The following is an 18,962-nucleotide window of genomic DNA, read 5'->3' as shown; positions in this document are numbered from 1 at the left end:
GAAAGTGCAGCTGGAAAGATTGGCAAAAGTACTAAAGCAATTTAGCTCTAATACCACTAGAGGGTACCAAGAGCTGCTCCCAACTTCTGCCTCCCACCCATTGGATTAACAGCACAGAAGCAGGCCATTTGGCCCTCTGGTTTGTGCCAGCTCTTTGCTACAGCAATTCCAAACTGCCCTGTATCTTCCCTTGATTCAAACATTGCTCCATTTTTTCCTTAAGTGGTTCAATGGTTTCTACCTCAAGCAAAGCACTCCCTCTTCCACCAGCTCCCCGTGTAAAGAAATTTTTAACTTCATTCTTCACTCTCGTAAGAATATACCATTGTTGACCCTTTGGCCATGTTGTTCCTTGGCCAGCCTTCAACTGGAGCTAATCCCATTTCCCTGCCCTTTCCTCGGTGTCCTTTAAGAGGCTGGATATGCACATATTGCATCAGACAGTGTGGGAGCTGCAGAGCTGAGCGAAATGAAACCGGAGCCTCATCATCTCAAAGATATGAAAATAAACAACTGAACATTACCATAAGTTCTCTCTCGTTGTTTCCGCTCTGAAATGGTCAGCTTATATGAGCCGCTGAAAATGCCTGTCTCCTCCCCACGATGCTCCAGTGGGATGTTGAACGTTATCTCATTTGAGTGGGCTTGCACTGCAATGCAACCCTCACCTGGGCAGTGAAACACAAGGCAGATTCTCAAAGTTAAACACAATGCAACAAAAGCAAATCAAGTGCAGGCAAGGAGGAACAGGTGAGGAGATTGTATTTAACTGGATAGCTCTTTCAAAGGGCCAGTACAAGCACAATGGGTTGAATGGCCTCCTCCTATACTGTATCATTCTATAAGAATAGGAGAGTGTGTACAAATCATTAATAAGAAATATAATTTTTGCTTATAACTATAGAATATCCGCCTATTCCTGTAACCCCACGCATTCACCTAACCTACACATTTTAGGACATGAAAGGGCAATTTAGCATGGCCAATCCACTTTAACCCACATATCTTTGGACTGTAGGAGGAAACTGAAGCACTCGGGGGAAACTCATGCAGATACGGGGAGAACGTGCAAACTTCACAGTCACCCTAGACCGGAATCAGCTCTTTCTTCTTGTTAAGAGAGAGGGGGCGAAGAATTCAGACAGAAACACTGAGCGACAGTCAGGATATGTTCAGCAGAAAACAGAGAGGAAGAGTTGATTAGATAGTTAGAGTGGACATATGGAAACAGTCGGATCGGCTTCTTGCGTTTGCCCAGATTGTAGGCTTTCCCAAGTCCAGGATCTCATTGCCTACACACACTTCTCCCTGCAGGCTCCTTCCCATGACCACCACCTTCATGATGCACAGGCCCTCCCCTCCATTAACATGTAATTGGTGTATGAGAACTTGCAGCATTCAGCTCTAGGTTTCCTGGCAGGTGCCATGACTCTTATCTTGTGCCAATCCACTCCATTTCTCAGCCCTACTCTTTACCCTCACACAGCAATGAGAGGCTGGCTGCTTGGTGATGAGGGCGATTCTTGGTAAAATTCCAGCACCATTTAGCTCCATGACTCAATCAGAGTGCCCATCAATCAGCCCATCAAGCAATGTTTCCACTGCCTGAAAAGGTCTGGTGGTTTTTTGCAGTACAGCTGACAAGAGTATCCTGTCTGATCGTGGTTTACTGCGAAACACTGCCCTGCAGTGGAAATCAAACATGGAACTGCCACTGGATGCGGACTGAGGGAGACTACAGTGGACGGTGAACACCAGCCTGCAGCTCAGTGAAGAGTGTTTCAGCTGAATAATCAATCACTGCTCCACTACATTATTTCCAATATTTCTCCTAGCGCTTCCACCCTCCTTGGGTTAAAATGCTGGAACTTCAGATCCAACAGCACCACATGGACTGCTCAAGAAGGCAGCACACCATCACCTTCTCATGAGTTTCAGTGAAAGAGTTGAAGAAATAGAAGAACATGCTTCGATTAACCAAGTGCTCGCCCTTGTCTTTAACTTGTCTTCTGCTTTAGGTTACACCACTTGTCTCCACTTGCTAATTCTTAGAGTAGGACCTGCAGCAGGAAGCTTTGCTGTTTAGCTGTGCACAGGGTCTGTCCAGATACCCATGTGTACTCATGCTCACCATAGGATTCGTAGCTGTCAGTGGACTTGACGCAGATGAGGATGTGTTGGTCCAGTAAATACTCAGGGTCGGAGATAATCGGTATCAACTATGACAGGAAAGAGAGACGGTAAATTATATTTGATAAAAGGGCAGATCCAGGAGACCAGTAGCACTGAACACTTCAGCAAGATATGTTTCACAGTCATTTATATCTTCCATTCCTCACTGATTCCTGCTGAGGATGGATTCTCGGGGCACTGGTTGTCTCCTCTGGTATCTCTCAAATGTGAACCAACAGCTTTCAGGCCGATTGTAGCATTCACAAACACATTCCTTCTCCTTCCCCTTTGACCTTTCCAGGAATATTCCTGAGTTTGCCTCCTTGTTATTGATTCATTAACCAATGGAATAAATCTTGTAATATTCACACTCTTAAACCACTTCAGAATTTTCTAAGCTTCCATGCTATATAAATTGTCTGAAGTTTTCAAGTGATCTCCTCCCATCCCCTGATATCATCTTACTGAAACAATGCTGCACTGTTTCCCGAGGCTCTAATCTGCTTTCTATAGTGGGGTAGCCACTTTATCCAATGTCAGACAGATCTATAAATTCAATGACCTGATATATATCGTTCTAGAACACGAGACAATAGTTTTAGGCTAAGGGGTGGCAGATTCAAAACAGAAATGAGGAGGAATTACTTCACTCAAAGGATGGTGAATCTGTGGAATTCTCTATCCCAGAGCGCAGCAGGCACCAGAACACTAAACAAATCTGAAGAGCTAGGTAGGCACGCTCGAGGGCTAAATTGCCTACTCCTGCTCCTAGTTCTTATGTTATTCTACTCCTGATTTATGCATTATACTGCTGGATGTCTTTGCTTTTTGAAAATTTTGCCATTTAGGGGGAGATGCTGGTATAGTGGTAATGTCACTGGACTAGTAATCCAGAAGCCCAAGCTAATGCTCAGGGGACAAGAGTTCAAATCGGCAGCTGGTGGAATTTGAATTCAAATAATAATCTGGAATTGAAATGCTAATCTCAGTAACAGTGACCATGATATCATTGTCAGAATAGCCCATCTGGGTTCACTAATGCCCTTTAGGGAAATAAGTCTGCCATCCTCACACAGTCTGGCCTACTTGTGACTCCAGACCCACAGCAACATGGTTGACTCTTAACTGCCCTCTGAACTAGGCTAGCAAGACACTCAGTTCAAGGTCAATTAGGTTTGGTCAACAAATGAGTCACCCATATCCCTGAAAGATTAAAGACAAAAAAATTATGTTCTTTTTCCAAAAAATGGAATGTTTCCCTCAATTAAACTGCATCTGCCACTGACTCACCCATAGTTGCACCTTGTTCTTGTTCCTCTTGCAGCCTCCAAGCCCTTTGTAACAATTTAATGTGCTTCCTATTTTGGTATTACCAGCAATATTTGATACTGTTCAGTTGATGCTTGTGCGTCTCAATCACTTAGTCCATGGAGAACATGGGGGTTACCAATATAAATCACTAACTGCACCTTGACAATCCAAATAGCATGCATTTACTCCCATTCTGTGTCCTACCCTACAGCCTCCCTTCCATCCATTCTACCGCTTTACCTTTATTAACATGGTCCTCAATCTTCACAAGTCTCTTATGGAGCATTCTACAGATGTTTATTTCATATACATTTATACAGAGATGCCATCTAAGTACCAACAATCTTCAGGTGATGTGTTGTTTCAATTTTCACTGCCCTGACCCCTGTCTGGCGTGTCTGAGGGACAACACTGCCCCTTTCTGTAATTGTAGTGAAATCTTTCTCCTTTCAGCCACAGTGAGGACAAACTAAGGGGTTCATTAATCACAGCATTCATTGGTGAGGATGTGTAGATTGGTATCAACTTCTGGTATATTTAGCAGAGTAAGGATTACTCACTGTGTTACTGTACATAGTTCAGCAGGGTTAAGGATTACTCACTATGTAACCATATAGAGTTAGAGAACCCTGCAAAACTAAACCCACCTTATGACAAAAAGAAACTAGACAAGAAATTCTAGGTTACCTCAAGGGGATTGCTCCACACAACAGTCAGGTTCTCATCTCTGGACTCCTGGTTCTCACCTTCAGCACTTTTCACATGATCTAGAGATAGCACAAGGTGAGTACAGATTTTTGTTCAATGCAGAGTCAAGTATATGCAAGCATCTAGAAGAAGCTTCAATAACTAGGCCACTCAGGTTCAGTGGCTGCTAACTGACAGACTCCAGCCAGTCAAATCAGCTAATTATAGAACAGGAGACCCATTACATATGCAGCAGTACTAGCTCAATAACGGTCTGCTCTGTCTGACAGGAAAACAGACAAACAGATAGGGACATGGAGACAGACAGATAGGGACATGGAGACAGACAGGAACACGGAGACAGACAGACAGACAGGGACAGGGAGACAGACAGATAGGGACAGGGAGAAGGACAGGGAGACTTGGGAGACAGACAAAGGGACAGAGAGACAGACAGACAGGAACAGGGAATCAGACAGGGATCCCCATACATTGAAATTTCCATTGTGAGGAAAGGTTAAGAATGTTTCATTTGTTGACCTGGGAAAAATTGACTCTTGAATTGCTTTGATTGAAATTTTCAAAATTATGCTCTTGTGACAAATAGGTAAGCACATATACTGACACATACATGACACATATATACGCACACCACACATATACGCCACGCGCACACCACACATACACGCCACGCGCACACCACACATATACACCATGCCACACCACACATATACGCCATGCCACACCACACATATACGCAACCCACACTCAAACCTGACATTGAAACTCTCAACTAGACACAGGAACTGGAACAATGTGTGGTTCAATGAAAGGCAATGATAAGTATGCATTCTTACTTTCTAAGCAGCTGGAGTGAAATTCAATGAAGAATTTGGTCTTGGATTTGGTTTTCAACTTTGCTTCACACCTGATGAAATTGATTGTGCCTGGAGAGGCAGCATTGTTGGGATCTGAGGGTGAAGGTTAGTACAGTTTCCATTATTAATGTCTCACATCATTCCATTTGATTTCATTTCTGATTAAAACTCTGTACAGCACTTTCCTGCTCCCTGGCTCTGAACAGCTACTGCATGCTCCCCCTCTCAAGCTCCTTGTCTTGTTTCCTACTGGTTCTGAATCTTGAAAGGAACATGAGTTTAATAGGCATCAGCTGCTTTCTGGTACCTCATTCATTTGGCTTACTTCATGTGAAAATCTATCCAGTGTGTCCCCGCTCCTCTCTGCATGACAGACACCAATTGGGGGAGGAAGGGCAGTTAAAATGAGGGCAGTCACTTACCCTTTGACCCCACTACCTTCCCCTATTAGTCAGAGGTTAAGTGGGAGAGTGGTGATGTCTTCCCTGTCACACGAGATCTGTTTAGGAGCTGAACTGTTGACGAGAGAGGCCCAAGGAGGAAATAATGACTTTTCATTTTAGATTTCCATGTGGGCACACAAGACTTGGGTCTTTCTTGTTCTGGAACTCCCCCACAATCTCATCCGGAGCACCCCCTACTCACTCACCAGCTACCTGGGTCCCCAGTTGTGGCCTACTGCTTCTGAATACTTTTGTGACCACTCATCATGCTCCACCTCCCTACCGCTAATATCCCCCCGCAACCCCAATGGCACCTGGTGATGGATCTACCCAGGTTTGGTTGGGACATTGAAAACAGTTATGGTAATCAGACTTTTCCATTAAGATCTGCCCTGCCTCCCTGGGTTAGTTTGAGAGGCATTGCGATGAGCAGCTTCAGACCAGCTTTGCTAGTCTCATATCACACGGTACAGCTGCTTAGCCGACAGCTGCATCCCACAGGGATCGCTCAGTTTGGTTGAACTTTAGCCCAGAATCCCTCTGTGGGCCTGAAAGGGTAACTGAGAAGTTCTTATGGCTACTGACCAGTCTTGGACACGAACTGCGTCGACACCCCGACCTCGAAGGTGGCAAACACCGGTGAATGGTCGCTGGTGACAATGTCCGTGGTGCAGCCTGTAATCCAACAGTCAGATATTGGTTACTGTAAACTGCAGAGCAGATACATTAAAAAACTATTGTGACTTGATAGAATGCATAAAATGCCTACAGTGCAGAATCGGCCCATTGAGTCTGCACCAACTCTCCAAAAGAGCATCTAACCTCACCTGGGCCCACCACCCCCCCACCCTATCCCCGTAACCGCATGCATTTAGCACAGCCAATCCACATAACTTCCACATCTTTGGACTGTGAGGGAAACAATACCACCCGGAGGAAACCCACGCAGGCATGGGGAGAATGTGCAAATTCTACATAGTCACCCACGACCAGAATTGAAGCTAGGTCCCTGGCGCTGAGGCAGAGTGCTAACCAGGTGATTAACTAATGAAGTCCATTAGACATCATTCTTTCACCTTTGCAATCTAATTGTATGAAAGTTCCCTCAGTCTGCTATCTGCAAAGTGCGGGTCAGTGGATATCCAGACCCAAGTGAACATGACTATACAGCAGAAACTATCCTTAATTAACAATTAGCTGACGATCTCACTGCCACAGATCACCAGATGACTTGTATAGGAAGTGGGAGATGAGCAGAATGATGGGGACAAGAGGAGGCCAATTGGCCCCATGAAGGGTCATTCATATCCAAAACAATAACACTGGCCACGATTCTCCCATCGCGACCCGCAATTTTTCTGTTGGGTCGAGGTGGGAGATGCGCGTCGCCCGCCTTGTACCAGGATTTGTGAATGCGCCGGGAACGCATGCACATCTCCCAGAGCAGACAAACAGTCGCTAGTCAGACCACGCTGGAAACCGACAGGAAGGCAGGTAAGCAATTTGAATCTTTTTACAATGTATTTTAAAAATGTTTAGCAAATCATTATCGGGACCTTTCAGGTCCCGATCGAATCTCCCAGCCCACCAGGAGTACTTCATTCTGGTGGGGTTCAGACTAGCTCCCCATGTTCGGGAGACCCCGCTGGAATGAAGGGAGGGCAATCGGGGGCCCCGCAGGGGGTTGGGCAGTGGGGTGGTGCCCCCTGGGCATGGGCACCCTGGCAGTGCCAGCCTGTGCCCCTAGCACTGCCCAAGGGGCAAAGTGCCCATGTCCAGTGGGCACCTTGGCACTGCCCGCCAGGCATCGGTTGTACCAAGGGGGCAAGGCCTATTGTGGGCGGGGCCAGGAACAATCGGTGGGGGTGGGGGCTCCCGTTGCCACTCTGCATTCAGGACCAGTCTGGAATGGAAGGAGGGCAGCGATTGTGGAGGGGGGGTTCTGCCAGGTGGGGAGGGGCCTGCCTCCCAGTTGGGGGGGGGGGGGCTGACTCTGGGGGTTGGGGGTCACCACTGCTGGGGGGGGGGGGGAGATCACCACTGCTGGGGGGGGGTGAGGGGGTGTGCATTGGGGTGCTCCAGGATGGGGTGAGGTCAGGGCTGGCCCAGGAATTGCTGTGAGGGCCGCAGTCGGTCCATAGGGAGGGTTGGAGAGGCAGCGCTGCGGTGGTCCCGGCCTGGACAGCAAATGGGGAGTCTGACAGATTGGGACCACTGCGCATGCGCAGAGTTTCAGACCTGTCAGACTCCGGCGCGAATAGGCCCCGTCCCCCTGGGTTTTTAATGATATTCACGACTGGGACCTCAGCAGTGCACAGAGTGCCGAGATTCGGATGAGAAGCTGAACTGACAAAACAGTCGGGATTTAGAACAGTTTTCCCGCCAATTCAGCACATTTGGGAGAATCGCAATCACTGTTTCTCTCCACAGACCTGCTGAGTTTATCCAGCATTTTCTGTTTTTATATTATGTAAGCATCTTGCAAATTTTTGTTACTTTAAAGGTGTTATAGAAACATAAATTGTTGTTGTAATATTTCTTTATTAGGATTCTTCTGTCTTCCAGTGCTGGGATCATTGCTGAGAGTTGTACTGTTCCTTTAAGTGGAGTCACTAATTGTTATTCCTCATAAGAGCTGGTGTGTCCCTTTAATGATGTTGTCAGAAGCTGCAGTGGATGAGTTGCTGAGAGTTGGAGCATTCCTTCATTGGGGATTTTAAGAGCTGAAATTTTTTATTATTGCTGCTGTGAAGTGCATTGCTGTGGATTTATTAATGATCACTTCCCAATGATAAATTCCAGCATGGAGTGTCACTTCTCATAATCTCACTGGCAACATGAGAGCCATCTAACCTCATTTTAAGAAGCTGAAATAGGCGGCTAATATGTAGCTCAAGAGCACAAAATGTGATGGTAGAATGTGTGTATTGGTAATCAGTGCCTTCCCCCAGTAATAAGGCAATGTGTGTGAGAGAGAGGGAACCCCCCACTGCTACTCTACTGCACTCTGCTCCTGGATGCTGGCAATAGAGCAGGCAAAGGGGAAGGTGTGAGAAGAGATCACTCCATAATAGAGATCCATTCCAAACCCATCATGTACAGAGAGATCTTGGGGTTCATATCCACAGATCTCTGAAGGTTGCCACTCAAGTGGAAAGAGCCGTGAAGAAGGCCTATAGTGTGTTAGCGTTTATTAACAGGGGGTTTGAGTTTAAGAGCCATTGGGTTATGCTGCAACTGTACAGGACCTTGGTGAGACCACATTTGGAATATTGTGTGCAGTTCTGGTCACCTCACTATAAGAAGGATGTGGAAGCATTGGAGAGAGTGCAGAGGAGATTTACCAGGATGCTGCCTGTTTGGAGGGTAGGTCTTATGAGGAAAGGTTGAGGGAGCTAGGGCTTTTCTCTTTAGAGCGGAGGAGGATGAGAGGCAACTTAATAGAGGTTTATAAGATGATGAGGGGGATAGATAGAGTGGACGTTCAGAGACTATTTCCTCGGGTGAATGTAGCTGTTACTAGGGGGCATAACTATAAGGTTTATGGTGGGAGATATAGGAGGGATGTCCAAGGTAGGTTCTTTACTCAGAGAGTGTTTGGGGTCTGGAATGGACTGCCTGCTGTGATAGTGGAGTCGGACACTTTAGGAACTTTCAAGCGGTTATTAGATAGGCACATGGATCACACCAAAATTATAGGATGATGAGGGGGATAGGTAGAGTGGACGTTCAAAGACTATTTCCTCGGGTGAATGTAGCTGTTACTAGGGGGCATAACTATAAGTTTCATGTGGCAGATATAGGAGGGATGTCCGAGGGAGTGGGATAGCTTAATCTTGGTTTCGGACAAAGCTCGGCACAACATTGAGGGCTGAAGGGCCTGTACTGTGCTGTTCTATGTTCTATGTAGTTTCACGGTCACTATTACTGAGACTTGCTTCAATCCCAAGTTATTAACAAATTAATTGAATGCTGTAAACTCCACCAGCTGCCATGATGGGATTTAAACACATGCACATGACATAACCACTACACCATCACACCACCACCTTCTCCAAATGAATGCTATCAACGGAACCACATCTGGGAAAGATGGCAGTGCCTAAGGTAGCTGAACTCCCTCAATGTCTGCATATGTAATGTGTGATGTTCACATCTGTGTTACTTTATGCAAATGAAAAAGTTGTGCACAGGAGTATTTGTGTTCACTGGTGTGTTTATGTCCTTGCACACAGGGCCTCTTGGTTAGTAGTGAGAAGGGCCCACACGACTATTTCATGCTAGATTTTATTTTAAACATTGACATTGCTGAGGCCAGTTTTAGACTGGATGGACTCTCTGCACCCTTAGCAAGAGGAGGACATTATAAATCTCCCGCAGTTAAATGGAAGCAGTTCCAGCTCATACAATATCATCAATAAACAAATCCTCCTTACCATAAGACTGACACATGACATGAACATTGGGGTAGCTTTTCCACAGCACTCGATCACACCAAGATGGCAGGTTGTACTTTAGCTGAGAAGAGAACAATTAATTACCAAGCATGCAGAACAACCCCTTGGCAGAGTACCACTCTCTATTCACCCCGTTCTCCCTAGGCTGTTTCACCCCAGTACTCTATCTGAGATCTCTCTCCAACCCTCCAAGATCTCGATGCATATCCTATTCTGGTCGCTTGTGCATTCACGACTTTAATTGTTCCATCATTGCTGGCCACGCCCTAAACATTGGAATTCCCTCCTTAAAGCTTCCCTTTTAACTCTTGCTCCTCCTTGAAGATGTTTCTTATAATCCACTCCTTTGATCCACAGCCCTAATATGTCACCTGTCCTAATATGTGGCTGGTGTCTTTTTGATAGAATATAGATAGGGGCATAGATAGAGTAGTCTGGAAGAAACCTTTCCCCTTGGTGGAGGGATCAATGACTATGGGGCATAGATTTAAGGTAAGGCAGAAGGTTTAGATGAGATGTGAGGAATAACTTTTTCACCCAAAAGATAGTGGGAGTCTGGAAGTCACTGCCTTAAAGGATAATCAAGGCAGAGACCCTCATAACATTTAAGAAGTATTTAGATGTGCACTTGCAATGCCAAGGCACACAAGGCTGTAGGCCAAGTGCTGGGAAATTTGATTAGAATCGTTAGGTGATCTGTCTTTGACTGGCGCAGACGTGATGGGCTGAAGGGCCTTATTCTGTGCTGTATACCTCTATGACTCTAACTCTCCTGTGAAGAGTTGCTTAATACTTTGAGGCATAAATGTAAGTTGTTGTTGAGAGTGGCACCTGCCATTAGGCTTGGCCAAAGTTCTCCTCCAAACATTGGGCTATTGTGTATTCAGGGCCAGCTCATTTGCTCACAGACGCAGGAAAATCTTGAATTTATGGAACTATTAAATATATTGGGATTGAGTTTTAGCCCCAATCAGGGCTGGGAAGGGAGGCGGGTGTGAGCTATAAAAAGCTGTGCCAGCAGGCACATTGGTTCCTTGGTTCTTTCCTGCCCCAAGGTCATTTTCCCGGAGGTGGGATGAGGGTGATGTGGCAGGGCTAACAGGCTGCACGCAGCGAGTAGCCGACAAAGCTAATTAGTGACCACTTAAGATCAAGTGAAGGAGCTTCAGCCCCTTACTTTGCCAACAGGTACGAGGTGCTTGCCACCTATGTGTATGAGGAGAAGGGCTGCAAGATGGATGAGCGGACTGACAGTGGCACCATGGTGAAGGATGCCATTCAAGTGGGGGAGATGGAAGAGGAATGTGCTGGTGATCGGAGACTGTATAGTCAAGGTAATAGGTGCTATTTTCTGCAGTCAAGAGCATGGGTTTAGATAACTGTACTGTCTGCCCTGTGCCAGGGTTAAGGATATCTGCTCAGAGTTTGAGAAGAACTTGCAGTGGGATATTCAGTAATATGATTGAATTTTGCATTTAGTTTGAGGGAGAGAACAGTAGAGGATCCAGTGGCCGTGGTCTATTTAAGTACCAACAACACAGGCATCACAAAGAAGGAGGTCCTGCATAGAGCGTATGAGGAGCTGGGCACTAAATTAAAAAAGACAGAATCTCAAAGATAATAATCCAAAGATTATTAACCACGTGCAAATTGGCATAGGGAAAATAAAATTAGAGAGATAAATGTGTGGCTCCAAAACTGGTGACGGAGAAGTAGGTTCCGGTTCATTGGCACTGCACCAGTACTGGGGATATTCATAGAATCCCTACAGTGCAGAAGGAGGCCATGCGGCCCATCGGGTCTGCACCAACCACAATCCCACCAGGCCCTATTCCCATAACCCACATATTTACCCTGCTAAACCCCCTGACACTAGGGTCAATTTAGCATGGCGAATCCACCTAACCCACACATCATTGGACTATGGGAGGAAACCCACGCAGACACAGGAAGAAAGTGCAGACTCTGTACAGACAGTGACCCACGACCGGAATCAAACTGGGTCTCTGGCACTGTGAGGCAGCAGTGCTAACCACTGTGCCACCCCAAAACAATCCTAACCTAGTCAATCTCTCCTCATACATCATTTTCTTCCCTAAAGGACATTAGTGATCCAGATGAGTTTTACCGACAATTGATAATGGTCTCATGGTCATCAGTAAATTCTTAATTCTTATTGAATTCAAATTGCCGTAGTGTGCCGTAGCAGGATTCGAACCCGGGTCCCCAGAACATTAGCTGAGTTTCTGGATTAATAGTCTAGCGATAATACCACTAGGCCATCGTCTCCTTCATTGGGAGTGGAATCTTTGAAACAGTCGACACCTAAACTGTGCTGGGACCAGTGTTCTAGCAAGCCACACAGTTAGGACACCAGAGGTGATTTTAAACTAAATAGTGGAGGCAAGGGCTCACATTTGGAAAGATGTGATAAATCAAAGCGACAAGGCAGGAGAGAAGGTATTAAGGTGAGAAATGGTAAACAGACCTCGACAGGAAGTGACAGAGAGTAAAAATCAAAGAGTAAATCAGCAGAGAAGGCTAGTGGTTATAAATAAAAGGACAAAACGAAAGGATCTGTATCTGAATGCATGTAGCATTTGAAACAAAAGAGATGAACTGATAGTGCAAATAGAAACAAGTACGACCAATCTAGTAGCCATTACAGACACATGACTACAGGAAGACATAGATTGGGACCTGAATATAGAAGGGTACATTTAGGAAGGACAGGAAGCTGGGAAAAGGTGGAAGAATGGCTCAGTTAATTAATGGTGGCATTAGCACAAAGAGAGGGATGACATAAGTTTCAGGAGATCTGGACATAGAAGTGGTTTGGGTAGAGGTGAGAAATGATAATGACAAGAGATCACTTGTTGGAGTGGTGTACAGGATCCCTAGTAGTACCCACGGAATATAAAGGAAAAAATAATGGGAACTTTTTAAAAAGGTACCGTGATAATCATGGGGGATTTTAATCTATATTTAGACTGAAAAAAATCAGATTGGCAAAGGTAAGCTAGATGAAGAGTTCATAGACTATTTTTCAGATAATTTCTGAGAACATCACATTCTGGAGCTAACCAGAGAGCAGTCGATACTAGACCTGGTATTGTGAAATGTGATGGGATTAATTAATGACCTCATAGTGAAGATGTTCCTAAGTAGCAGCGATCATAATATGATTGAATTTTGCATCCAGTTTGAGGGAGAGAAGAGTGAGTCTAAGACTAGTATTTTAAACTTAAATAAGGCCAATTATGATGGCATGAAAGCAGAGCTAGGTAAAATGGACTGACAAATTAGATGAAGGGATGGGTCAATAGAGATGTAGTGGTAGATATTTAAGGTGATATTTCAGAATACACAGAATTGATACATTCCAATGGGAAAGAAAAACATCCAAGGGTGGACCCACCATCGACGATTAACTAAAAAAGTTAAAGATAGTATCAAACTTAAAGAAAAAGCATATAATTGTGCAAGGATGGTGGCACAGGGCCCGATTTTACCATTTTGATTCTAAGTCCTGGATGGACTTGAATCCGGGAGTGTTTCAGGTCCGACTTTTAGACCCGTTCTCCAGCGCCCCCATACACACTCTGCCTGTAAAAATATCAGCGATTCCAAATCGCGCTGCACAAGCCTGTGGGTGGGGCTTATCGCGCCCGAAACCCTGCAGCTCCAATTGGAGCCTTCAACTGCGCATGTGCAGTAAAATAGAAAAACGCTCCCCTGCCACATTGCTCCCAGGCCAGATAATGCCTTCCCCCTGGTCCCCACAGACATTGCCCCACCCCCACAACATAACTGTCCCCTTATCCCCCCCCACCCCCCTGCTACCTAGACTGATCATCTGCAGAGTGGCAGCGGACCTCCCTTCCCCCCCCCACCAATCGCACCCAGAGTGGTAGGCCCCCCCCCCCCCCCCCCCCCCACCCACCAGAGAGCGATCTGACTCGCCTCCCTCCCTCCCACCCCACCGGAGAGATAATCTGACCTGCCTCCCTCCCTCTCCCCACCAGTGGGTCATCTGACCCACCTCCCTCCCTCCGCGCCCCCCCCATCAGAGAGTCATCTGACCCGCCTCCCTCCCCCCCACCAGAGAGCCATCTGACCCACCTCCCTCCCTTCGTGCCCTCCACCAGAGAGCATCTGACCCGCCTTCCTCCCACTCACCAGACAGCCATCTGAACTACCTCCCTGCACCCGCCCCCCTCCCAGAGAGCCATCTGATCCACCTCCCCCCACCACCACCACCAATCTGAATCAGAGAGCTGCTGGAAGTTTGAACTTACCCCCTCCAAAGCTGGGGCGCCCAAATCGGACCTTTGCGGACCATGTCTGTTTCACGCCGAATCTGGACAGGTGAACGCGGTGGTAAAGGGGGAAGTGCTGGTAATGGGCATCCAGCCCATTAATTCAATTTAAATGCATTCAAATGCATTTAAATTGCCGGCAAGGTCCCAATCGCCGCCATTTTCAGCCATTGGTAAAGGGGGAACAGCCACGGAGGCAGTTGCAGATCGCGCTACTTGCCTCATGCCCGACTTTACCAAGTTTCGGGCGCAATTTGATGGCAACATTTTTTATATGTATATTTTTCATATATATATAATGTATATTTTTACATGTATATTTTCACTATATTTTTTACATGTACGATGGCACATTGGTTAGCACTGCTGCCTCACAGCGCCAGGGACCCGGGTTTGATTCCCGGCTCAGATCATTGTGTGTGGACATTCTCTCCGTGTCTGCATGGGTTTCCTCCAGGTGCTCCAGTTGTGTATGGGGTAACATATTGGCATGGATGGAAGTTTAGCGAGCTGACAGGAAGCAGAGAGTAGGCATAAATTGGACTTTTTCTATTGGCAAGATGTAACAAATGATGTGCCACAGGGATGAGTGCTGGAGCCTCAACATTTTACAATTTAAATAATTAACGTGCATGAACGGATCAAAGGTAGGTTAGCTAAATTTGTTGATGACATAAAGATACGTAGGAAAGTAAGTTGTGAAGTGCACATAAGGAAACTACAAAGGGATATAGATAGTTGAAGTGAGTGGGCAAAGATCTGGCAAAATGTAAAATTGTCCATTTTGGCAGGAAGAATTAAAGAGAAGCATATTATCTAAATGGTGAGAGATTGCAAGGCTCCAAGATACACAGGGATCTGGGTGTCCTAATGCATGAATCACTAAAAGTTAGTATGCAGGAACAGCAATCAATTAGGAAAGCTAATAAAATATTATCATTTATTGCAAGGAGAATTGAATACAAAAGTAGGGAGGTTAGGCTTCAGTTATACAGAGCAATGGTGAGACCACATCTGGAGTATTGTGTACAGTATTGGTCTCCTTATTTAGGGAAGAATATAAATGCGTTGAAAGCAATTTAGAGAAAGTTTACCAGACTAATACTTGGAATGGGTAGGTTGTCTTATGAGGAAAGGTTGGACTGGACTTACATGGTGACTTGATTGAAACATAGAAGATCCTGAGGGGTCTTGACAGGGTGGATGTGGAGAGATCGTGTCCTCTTGTGGACCAGGATCTACAACCAGGATCTAGAATCTAAAGATGAGGGGTTGCTCATTTAAGATAGAGATTAGGAGAAATGTTTTCTCTCAGCGGGTTGTGAGTCTTTAGAACTCTCTTCCTCAAAAGGAAGGGGAAGCAAAGTCTTTGAGGCAGAGCGAGATAGATTCTTGATAAGCAAGGGAGTGAAAGATTATTGGGGATAAGTGGAATTGTGGAGTTGAGGTCACAATCAGATCAGCCATGATCTTATTGAATGACAGAGCAGGCTCAAGGGCTAAGTAGCCTACTCGTGCTTCTAAGTCTCATGTTCGTCTTTCAGCCTGTCGTGGGATTCAGAAACCTACAGGGAAAATCCTGTCCATAGTGTTGCACAGCTGTGAGAGGGTGACTCAGAGAAGGCTAGACCTGAGCAACACTTTGCAATCATTGAGTAGAGGACCCAGGAGGTTGAGAAGGAGGTAGAATAGAAAAATAATAGAGAACAGACAAGGGGTGATCTTATACTAAGATCCAAAGACATGTCTTTTTTCCAGTTAGAATTGGGGGTCCTGAGTGGTCTGTTGCTGCCCAGTGTAAAGGACATCACGGAATGAGAGGAAAAATATAGAATTTGAAGTGTATGATTTTCCCAAGCTCCTTATCTTTCTAGATAATGGAGGTCATTGATTTGGGAGGTGAGTAACTAACAGAGGGTAGGTGTGAGAAACAGAAATCTTCACATTGGTCCAGTGCGGGTACCATTCTGCAAATAGGTCTGAACCATGTTTTGGGACAATGTAGAAGGAGCTTTACCTTGCATCAAAATAATGATCTGTATCAATTTAAATAATCATGGTGTACTGGTATGACACAATGCATCTTGGCAGATACAAAATTTACGTGAAAAAAATTGAACTGGGAGGAATGATTGTTGATACTCACTCCAGTGGCTTTCTGCTTGATGTAGTTGTACATGTCTCTACTATCACGGTCATAACGGTAAGTTGGAGGGAAGGTGATCTCTTCTTCCTCTGCAGTAGGAAATGATAAAATTATTTCCCGCTTTTTGCCATCCTGGTCCAACACCCTGACATGATACAGAATGGTCCAATGTGCCTAGTTATCTCATATCTCAAGCTTGGCCTCTGGTCACTGCCAGCTCATGAGCTCAGTGAGTCAGATCAGGGTTTCTTGCACCCCTTGGCAAAGTGATCAGAGCTCAGGCAGGCTGTCAAAAGGAGGGTACTCAAAGCGAACACAAGGCAGAGCTCCAACACACCCAGAGGTGTGAAGTGTTCACCCTGTAACTATGTTCTGCCAAACATTGTGCCAGATTCAAAACTGTGAGTCACCTCCTCTACACATTCCACCTCAACAGACACTGCTTTCATTCCTCACTGTAAGATAGTAAGAAGTAAAGCTCAATACTGAATCTCAGCACTGATTTCTGCTGCAAAAGCTGATGGAGCCAAGGCCAGTGCTGTCCTGTCAGTTTTAACATATTAGCAGCCCTTCTCCCACCAGTCACGGTGACCCCCAAAATTCCCAGATGCCTTCCTGCCACCCTCCTCAAGTGCCCCCTTTCCACATCAGGTGCCTGCTCCAAAGTTAGACCCTCACAGTGCTCCTTCCTCCCCTGGCTTCTCCATCAAGACCCCCACTCCTCTCTCCCAACCCACTCTGGGCCCTCACTATCCTCCTCACTGTGTAACTCTCCTCACTTGCCTGTTTTTGGACTCCAAGACTTAGAATCTATGATTATTGACATTGCTGGGGCTAAAGAGCTGCTGGCCAATCAGATTGGAGTCAGCTCTCTGGGGCGAGACTTTTACCCGAATGAGATGTCAAAGTCCCATCTCCAACTCTCTGGAGTGCTAAATGGCTGGGGGTTGCTGTGATCTGAAGGGATGCATTACCCCATCGACTCTTTGGATGCCTAGGCAGGAAGCATCCTACTTGTACGCTTTATTGGACAGTGTTCAGGTCCAGGGACTCACCTTCCACCAATTACTTCTCTGCTTATCCATCTCTCTCCCCTCCTTTAAAATACCCGTTGAAACCTGGAGCTTTGACGCAGGTTTTGCCCTAACATTTTCTACCTTGGCCTGGTATCAGTTTGTTTGTTTATGCTCGTGTCAAGCAGCAGAATATTTTATGATGTTAATTGCATTATGTAACTTTAATGCTGCTTCAGTTGATTTTCTGCTGTCTAAATTGGGAAGGCTGATGCTGATCTCTAATGCTGCTCCTCTCAGATCTTCAAAGACCATTATTCAAAATGTAGACATTCTAGACTACATGGTATTGCACCACACCAGGTAGTCACAGAACCATAGAATCACTACAGTGCAGAAAGAGGCCATTTGGCCCACTGAGTCTGCACTAACACTCTGAAAGAGCTTCCCATCCAGGCCCTTCCCTCGGCCCTATACCTGTAACCCCACATATTTACTATGGCTAATCCACCTAACCACATATCTTTGGATTGTAGGAGGAAACTAAGATATTTAAATATTAAAATATTATTTAAATATTTAAAGCATTTAGCTCTCTTCTGTGCCCCAGACCATTTCCGAACTAAAAATGATACTTGGACTTGTGAATAGCATATCCAAAACAGAAGACGGGTCCCAAATCCGGAAGTCCCGCTCCCATATGTAGCAGAAACCAATTTTGCCAGGGTGGCAACAGGCCCAGGATGTCATTCCTACATGTGGGCAACCCAAACTCAGCAGGGCCATTTACACTCAGTCCTGAGTCCAAACAAAATCCCATTGTCACTGGAGCAAAGGCCTCATCCCGCGATGTGGGAGTTATGAATCTTTAGAGAAGTTGTGAATGTTTGTGAAGGGCAGATAGGATGTGTAGAACTGTCAAGCTATCAAGTTATCTAAATGGCCAGCTTTTCCTTTAAAAATTGAAAGAAAAACTGCCTTACTGTGTCTGAGAGATTAAAGGGTTCTGTTCCAACAGTTTTAATAGCTGTTTATTGATCTAACTCGAAGTGCTATTATTATTACATTATTAATGCTTGACTGCTTTCCACAACCTATCATTATCACAGTGGAGAGCTGCAAGAACAGTTTTATTGACAGCTCAATGAAGACATTAAATGAATGGCTGCCTTTATTGTGGGGTTATGAGTACAAATGTTTGTTTTTTAAAAGGAATTAAGTGCTTGAAAGGAGTCAAATGTTGAATGGACTTTCATAAATTATGTTTTATATTTTTGTATAAATAAAAATATATAGTCTGTGATGGAGCTTAAAATTTTATTTTATTTCATCTTGGCATGGTTCCTGAAGTCTGTCCATGATGGATATTGAGTGAGCTGCTATGGAAGGTGAACAAGGGCAAAGGGTGGTGGGGTAGGGCCCATATGTTGGCACTAAATTGGCATGCGGCTATGGGGGTGGGTGGGTTGGCATGAATTGGCATGTATGCACATAAAGAGTTGGGCAGGGGGTGGTGGTGGTGGTGAAAGAACGTGA

The 18,962-nt window shown here is 45.4% G+C and overlaps 1 protein-coding gene across 1 annotated transcript in view; it reads right to left on the bottom strand.

Moving 5' to 3' along the window:
* The window catches only part of inpp5d (inositol polyphosphate-5-phosphatase D), a 184,255-nt gene that overhangs the window by 54,129 nt on the left and 111,164 nt on the right, over positions 1-18,962 (bottom strand). The window contains exons 18-24 of the mRNA XM_078209150.1: positions 16,414-16,502; positions 9,928-10,009; positions 6,077-6,166; positions 5,028-5,141; positions 4,171-4,250; positions 2,132-2,219; positions 525-668 (exon numbers count right to left, since the gene is read on the bottom strand). Coding sequence (XP_078065276.1) covers positions 525-668; positions 2,132-2,219; positions 4,171-4,250; positions 5,028-5,141; positions 6,077-6,166; positions 9,928-10,009; positions 16,414-16,502 — 687 coding nt within the window. The remainder of the gene's footprint in view (positions 1-524; positions 669-2,131; positions 2,220-4,170; positions 4,251-5,027; positions 5,142-6,076; positions 6,167-9,927; positions 10,010-16,413; positions 16,503-18,962) is intronic.

Source organism: Mustelus asterias, chromosome 3, assembly GCF_964213995.1.
Source record: "Mustelus asterias chromosome 3, sMusAst1.hap1.1, whole genome shotgun sequence".
NCBI classification, from domain to species: domain Eukaryota; kingdom Metazoa; phylum Chordata; class Chondrichthyes; order Carcharhiniformes; family Triakidae; genus Mustelus; species Mustelus asterias.
Note: the sequence above shows the minus strand (reverse complement) of the source record. Positions and strands in the feature narration are given on the sequence as shown.